The sequence below is a fragment of the Sarcophilus harrisii genome, chromosome 3 (assembly GCF_902635505.1).
Source record: "Sarcophilus harrisii chromosome 3, mSarHar1.11, whole genome shotgun sequence".
NCBI classification, from domain to species: Eukaryota; Metazoa; Chordata; class Mammalia; order Dasyuromorphia; family Dasyuridae; genus Sarcophilus; species Sarcophilus harrisii.
In genome coordinates this window covers 170245865-170253876 of record NC_045428.1, presented here as the reverse complement: position 1 = coordinate 170253876, position 8012 = coordinate 170245865, and the positions used below count along the sequence as shown (strand labels likewise).

Genomic DNA, 8012 nt, shown 5'->3' with positions numbered 1-8012 from the left:
TTTAAATTAAAAAAATTTTTTGTATTTTTTTTTTACCCCCCAAAAAAAAAAAAAAATTAAAAAAAAGGGGTTTTAAAATTTTTTAACCAAAAAACAAAAAAATTTTTTCCCCCCCCGCCCCCTTTTTAAAAATTTTTTTAAATTAATTTTAAAAAAAAAAAAAAAAAGAAAGGGGGAAAAAAAAGGGGAAAAACCCAAAAAACCCAGGGAGGGGGAGAAGGGGGAAAAAAAAAAAAAAAAAAAAAAGGGGGAAAAAAAAAAGGGGAAAAAAGGGGGAAAAAAAAAAAAATTTTTTTTAAAATTTTTTTAAATTTTTTTTTTTTAAAAATTTTAAAAATTTTTAAATTAATGGGTTTTTTAAAATTTTTTTTTCCCCAAAATTAAAAAAAAATTTTAAAAAAATTTTAAAAACCCAAAACCCGGGGAAAAAAAATTTTTGGGGGGAAAATTAAAAAAAAAAAAAAAGGGGGGAAAAACCCCTTTGGGCCCCCAAAAAAAAAAAACCCTTTAATTTTTAAAAAATTTAAAAAAGTTTTTTCCAAAAAATTTTTCCAATTTTCCTTTTTCCCCTTTTTTTTGGGGAAAAAAAAAATTTAAATTTTTTTTAAAAAAATTTTTTTTCCCCTTTCCCAAAAAAAAAATTTTTTAAAAGGGAAAATTTTAATTTTTTGGGGCCCCCTTTTAACCCCCTTTTTTTTTAAAAGGGAAAAAAAAATTTTTGGGGAAAAAATTAAAATTAAAAAAAAATTTTTTTTTTAAAATTTTTTTTTAAAAAAAATTAAATTTAAAAAAATTTTTTTTTTTTCAATAATTAAAAAAACCAATTTTTCCCCTTCAAATTTTTCCCCCCCTTAAAAACCCCCCAAAGGAAATTGAAAAATTTTTTAAAAAAAAATTGGGAAAAAAGGGGGGAAAAAAGGGGGGGGAAAACCAAAAAAAAAAGGGGGGGGGGGGGGAAAAAAAAGGGGAAAAAAAAAAAAAAAAAAGGGGGGGGAAAAAAAAAAAAGGGGGGAAAAATTTAAAAACCCCAAAAAAAACCTTTTTAAAAAATTTTAAAAATTTTTTTAAAAACAAAATTTTTTTTGGGGAAAATTTTTTTTTTCCCCCAAAAATTAAAATTTTAATTTAAAACAAAAAACCCTTTTTTAAAAAACCCCAAATTTTTTTGGGGGGGCCAAAAAAATTTTTTTTAAAAAAAAAAACCTGGGGGGTTTTTTTTAAAAAAAAAAAAAATTTTTTTTTTTTTTCTCTTTTTTTAAAAAAAAAGGGGAAACAAAAAAAAAAGGGTTTTAAAAAAAAAAGGGGGGGAAAAAAAAATAAAAAAAAAATTTTTAACCCTTTTTTAAGGCCCCTTTCCCTTCCCAAAAATTTTTTTTCCCAAAAAATTTTTTAAAAATTTTTTTTTAAAAGGGTTTTAAAAAAAAAAAAAAAATTTAAAAAAAATTTTTAAAAAAACCCTTTTTTAAAAATTTAAAATAGGGGTTTTTTTTAAAGGGAAAACCCTTTTTTTTTCCTTTTTTAAAACCCTTTGGGGTTTTTTTTTTTTTCCCCCCAAACCAAAAAAGGTTTTAAAAAAAAAAATTTTAAAAAATTTTTTAATTTTAAAAAAAAATTTTAAAAAACCCTTAAAAAAAATTTGGAAAAAAGGAAAAATTTTTTTTAATTTACCGGGGGGGTTTTTTTTAAAAAATGGGGAAAAAAATTTTTTTTTCCCCCAAAAACCCCCCCCCGGGGGGGGAAAATTTTGGGGGGGGGTTTAAAATTTTTTTTTTAAAAAAAAAATTTCCCTTTTAAAAAAAGGGGGGCCCCCCCCTTTTTTTTTTTTTTTTTTCCCCCCCCCTTTTTCCCCTTTTTTAAATTTCCGTCCTTTTTTCCCCCCCCCTTTTTTTTTTTAAAATTTTTTGGGAAAACCCTTTTTGGGGAAACAATTTAAAAACCCCCCGGAAAAAAAAAAAAGGGGGGAATTTTTTTCCCTCCCAAAAAAAAAAATTTTTTCTTTTAAAAAAACCCCCAAAAAGGAAACCCCCAAATTCCTTTGAAACCCAAATTAAAAAATTTTTTTTTTTTTTTACCAAAATTTGTTAAACTTTTGGGGAAATTTGTAACCTTATTGGGAGACTCCTACAAGAAACCTGCTGCTGCTCCTGCTGCCTTCAGGGCCGCCACAGTTTCATCCTCGGTCTCCTCAGGAGCCCACGAGGAGCCACATCTGTCCTACTGGAGGAGCCAGGGAGTGTGTCCCTGGAAGAGGGCTGAGTCCCGAGCATCTTCTGCAGAAGGCTCGCAAGGGAGTGAAAAACAAGGTAAGACCAAGAGCTCTGAGTCCCCGCGTCTAGACCGGAGTTAGGAATCTTTTTGGAGTTGGTGCCAGAGAGGAGGTTCGCTCCCGGCTCCCACTGAGGCGAAGGATTCATTTTTAACAGCCTGAGTGCTTGAAAGGCTCTCTTAGGGAGATCATATCATACTCTCCGTTCTCCTCCGCCCTGCTAGATCGATCTAAATTAGAGTAGAGATCTAGCAGGTTGGTGCCAGCTCAAGGAGGCGTGGAAACAAAGAAACTGAGAAAGAAGGGGAAGGGGGGAAAAGAAAGGAGGGAGAAGGTGATGGCATGAAAGTAACCCACTGGAAAAGGGTTAGGAGTTATGTATACCAAAATATTGGGATGAAAACCTGGTGGGAGAGGAAGCTATGGCAGAGATGCAGGAATGAGCATCTAAGGAAATTACTTTTGCAGACTAGGCTTAGCCTAAGCCATTCTCTAGATCTACTTTTTCCTAGATAAGTAAAGTGCTTTTGTGCCCACTTACATGTGTGCGTTCTCAGCAACTTGCTTGACTTGATGACAGTGGGCAGGTGTGGCATCTAAAAGAAAAATACAATCTATGGAGAACAGTTAGACTGCTTCCCTCAAATCTAAATTTCTGGTACTTTCGATGATTCTAGGAATTTATCATATTTCTGAGCATTCTGCAACTTAAAAGACAAATCCAGTTTCGTTCATGGAGAGTTTCTGATAATATTCCATTTTAGGATATGTAGGGTAAGGAGGGAGAAGATTTTTTTTCCCCCAGGGATGGGGGTGGGAAGATTCTTCTCCATTAGATAGTGAACAGCTATAGAAATGATTTAGTAAGTATATTTGACACAGACTTTCCTAATTGGGTCTAATCTATATTTATCAAATTGGTTTTTTAAAATGTATGTTTGATACTGCATATAAAGTACATATATAGTCAGTAAATGAATAGTTTAGAGCAGTTCTGATTCATTTAAGACATAACAGAGTAAAAATGATTGAAAATTACTTATAAAATTATATAAAACCATATTCTTAGCAAGTGTTCTTACCAATTTGGTGAGTTGAGATAAGGGTCTTTGTTTCTTTCTCTTTGAAACATCATTAAACACCAGAGATCAAGGTTATTTATATAAAAAAATTTCCATTTTGATTTTCTATGTAAAAATTCTTACTTGATTAAAAAAAACTAGTTTATAATCATGTTCGTTAACACATAGAAATGGTTTTAGGTTACCTGTTGTCAATATAATGCTTCTTTAAGCCATGCAGGCTATTCCATTTATCATCACTTGATATTCTCTTCCATTAACAATTATTATTAGAATAATTATATTAATGTATTACAATTTTTATTGTATTTTTTCTTTAGAATCCTTAATGAAATAGCCAACTTGGGAGACAAATCAAGATCTCCAGCTGAAGATGGCTTTCCATGTGGAAGGATTGATAGCTATCATTGTATTCTATCTTCTGATATTGATGGTTGGAATATGGGCTGCTTGGAAAACCAAGAACAGTGGCAGTTCAGAAGATAGTGAAGCGATTATAGTTGGTGGCAGAGATATAAGTTTGCTAATTGGTGCATTTACTATGACTGGTATGTGCCAAGATTTCACCTTTCATTTCCTTGGTTACATCTAAATGAAAACTGTGTTCATGCTTTATGACTTATATAGAGCTAAATCCACAGAACTTGTTTTTCAACTTCATGTACTTAGTGATTTGAAGGAGGCCCTCCTACTAGCTAATAAATTAGTAGAATAATCTAAATGATTGTTTAAAAGTTTTTTTTAACTAAACTAGTTTAAAGACTGAGTCATGAAACTTTATAGCAAAATTTTAGTAAAATATCAATGAATACATAGATTGAAATATTGGCTTTAGTTGATGAAATGCAAACAATGGAAAAACAAAGAAATGGAAGAAAAGTTTAAATTAATCCTAGTTTAAGATTAAGATGAGTAGAACATATAATCTCCAGTAATAAAAAGGAAACTAAACAGGACCTTTTAATGCCAGTAGATACTAGGATAATATTGTTTTCAGTAAAATCTTAAATGACAAAAGTCAATGAATATTATTGATTGATTTGTCATTTTAAAAAATCTAACTTTATATAATCAGGATTAAAAATTTCCACTGCAACAAAATCTTAATTTATGACCAATATTCCTGTACTAAAAATTAATTTACTAAAAAATTAAAATTGCACAACATTAATATAATGCTCTAATGTAAGATCATATAATACATATTTCTGAAAAAAAGGGGAAATCTCTAGGGAGTATCCTACTAGAAATTCCACTCTGATCATTTTCTCTTCTCCACCAATCCATTGTGTTCTAAAGTACTATCCACCTTTTCGTCCTTTTCTCCAGAATATCATTTCATGAGAGAAATAAAAATTAATGAAAAATCATGTACATATGACAATATTTGATACACATTCATTAATATCTAATGAATTGTGTTTTCAGCACCTTAAAGTCTATAGAGTATTAATACCTTTTAAAATGATTGCAATGCCCTTTATACTGACAGTCTTTTATTTTTTCTCCCAGTAATACATTTTAGAAAGTCTGAATTCTGATACCTGAGCCCTGATATTCTATTAAGAATATGTATTTCTACATTAGCACAGTTATGTTGCCAAGACTGAGTCAGCAAAAAATATTTCTGCATATTAAATATCTGACTTTGCCTGACTTAAATCTAAAATATTCTAGAATGATTTATTGGATATAATAATTCATCTTTCAAAAGTTTATATAACCAGCATATAAGTATCTGAGATAGAATTAAAGCACTGGAAACACTCCCTTCATAGATCTGTAAACATTACTGGGATTAAAAAAAAAAACAAAAACATTACTAGATGTGGATTAAACACCTACTAATTTACTATGTCTATAAACAGAATGACTCTCAATTTGTTCTTATGCCACTTTTCCCCAAGATATGTTCCAAGTTACTAAAATATATTGGAAATATTTAGTTTCTAATAATTTTTATTAAAAATATTAAGAATTTATCTTTTTAGGAGTCTATACTTTTATTATTTTTCATTTAAATTTTTTTATTAGGTTTTCTTAGTATTTATACAAGCATTTATCCACTCTGCATCAACACTACAAGGAAGATAATTGTCCTTTTAAAAAATAAAAGTTAAGAAAAAAATCATTTTTCCCCACCTCCAACCCTCTCACACTTATTGCTTACAATTACATAAGGAACTTTATTTTTTAATTTGTTTTTGAGTTTTTCTAAATAATGTAATTCATTATTTTTAAACTTTTTTCTTTCAAATTTTGAATTCCAGATTCTACCCTTAGCCTACTCACTGATAAAGCAAGTAATATGATATCAATAATACATGTGAAACCATGTGAAACATTTCCATATTAGACATATTTTAAAAAGAAAATTATGTCTCAATTTGCACTCAGTTGATCAGTTGTCTCTCTGAAAAGGGTACATCTTTTCATCATGAGGAACTTTGATTAGAAAATACTGCTTGATCAAAATGTCTAAAATGAAGAATTTTGTATAATCAAATGCTAACCATACTAAAATTATACCATTATGGGTTATAATCAGTCTGATAGTAATTTTCAATTTAGCCTAGAGGACAAAGGGATCTCTGTGATGAAAAAATTGTGTTTGTGTGACCAAATAGTGCTGGTACAGTTGTCACCTTCAGTTACTAACAACTTTGCCCAGAAGGAATATAGATTTTGTATCTGTTAAAATATACTTTTCCATGTTTTGGGAGTCCTGGTAGAAGACTCTTATTTAATGAATAAATAAATTGTAACAGGATTAGAAGTGAAGAAGAAAACTATTACTTATTATTTATTATATAGTAACCAAGAAAAAAAAATATTCAGGGTCAAGGTGGAACACAGGGAGGATGGGTGACATGTTGTTCTATATCAGATAACTCATTTCAAATAATCTCATTTTATACAAAAAAACCTTACATTTTTAAATATCATTTGGAGACATATTTTGTTATTGCTTTTACCTTTTTAAAATAACAGAGCCTAGAGACATTTAATCTCATGAAGTTTCATTTTGAGTTTCCCTAATAACAACTAGGACCACAATAATAATAATGCTAATAATTTATTGGTACATGTATATTATAGATTTAGGTAGATATACATAAAGCAAACTTTGTAAACCTTAAAGCACTATATATGTGTATGTGTGTATGTGTGTATGCATGTGTGTATGTGTACACACACCTCACACCACTCATTATTATTCAGCAGACCAACATAGATGACAAATAGGTGCATCTAGGTGGTGCAGGGTGCTCTATAGCACTGCATCTTCTTGACCTTAGTTCAAATCCAGCCTCCCACATGATCTATGTAACCCTGGGCACTAAACGCTATTTACTTCATTTTCCTCATCTATAAAAATGAACTGGAGAAAGAAATAGCAAACTGCTCTAGTACCTTTGTTAAGAAAATCCCCAAATAAGGTCACAAAGAGTGGGAATCAAATGAAACAACTAAACAACTAACAACATACGTACAATAGCAATTGAGACTAATTGGTCTGTGCTAAAATAATGACAATAGTATTGTCATTTTTTTTTGCATTAAAAGGTACATTAATTACAGTCAAGTTCTAAACTCAGCTTACTTGTATCAAATGAGGCCTTTAAGAAAATTAGCTTCATAGATTTCTGTGGACTGTTTTGAGGAAATGTCATGAGTGCTAGAGATTTTAAGACAGCAGAAAAAAAATGAAAGAAAAAATAAAAGGCTCTACCCCTTTTCAGATTTACTGGAAAACATCACATTTTTTTTGAATGCATTGGTTTTAGTCTCTAAAGTCAGATTTGAACATGGAGATTAAGAACAAAAATATAAACAAAAATATAGAGAATCTCATGGTAGTGTACATAAATTTTGCAAGCTTTAAAGCATTATGTCAATATTAAATCTATATATATATATATATATCTGTATTATATTTATATATACATACACAAATATGTGTGTGTGGCCTTTAATTATCATCAATATTATCATTGTGGACCAATATGCTTTTTATTCTGGACTTTCATACTAGACCTGTTACCAGTTATTAATACTATTTGGCCTCAAAGGTCTTTTCCATGGGTCAGTGGACCTCCTATGATCCTGTTGCCTAGCTTTCTTTGTTATTCAGTTGTGTCCTCTTGTTTGTGACCCCATTCAGAGTTTTCTTGGAAAATATTTCCTTCTCCAGCTCATTTTACAAACGAGGAAACTGACACAGAGTTAAGTGACTTGCCCAAGTAAGTGTCTGAGGTCCCAATTGAATTGAGCTAGTTGAGTCTTCCTAACTCCAGGTCTGATAGCTGTTAGCTGCATAGTAGGTAATGCATTGTATATATTTAATAAATGTCTGTTGACTGACTATAATTTTAATGGTGATGCTTCATTCCCCTTCATTAATATTCCCTTTTTATTATCCTCCTTTCTATTGATAGAGTTGAATTTTATTTCTCTTTAACTCCCATAGCTTAGCACAGTGCTTGGTATATAGTAGGTACTTAATAAAAAATTTTTGAGTAAATGAATATTTATTTGTATATCTAACCCATTTGTCTGTTGTTTGATGTTAATTTAATTTGTTGTTTCATTCTTATGGTGTAATTTAATTTAGTTTTTTTAGAAATAAGAATTTCATTTCAAAATCTTTCCTGGCACCAGAT

The 8012-nt window shown here is 30.0% G+C and overlaps 1 protein-coding gene across 1 annotated transcript in view; it reads left to right on the top strand.

Annotated features, from left to right (window-relative positions):
• The first annotated feature begins 2097 nt into the window (after nucleotides 1-2097).
• LOC100933217 (high affinity choline transporter 1) overlaps nucleotides 2098-8012 on the top strand; it is a 32952-nt gene continuing 27037 nt past the window's right edge. Inside the window, exons 1-2 of the mRNA XM_031958783.1 lie at nucleotides 2098-2303; nucleotides 3669-3896. Coding sequence (XP_031814643.1) covers nucleotides 3722-3896 — 175 coding nt within the window. The 5' untranslated portion in view covers nucleotides 2098-2303; nucleotides 3669-3721. The remainder of the gene's footprint in view (nucleotides 2304-3668; nucleotides 3897-8012) is intronic.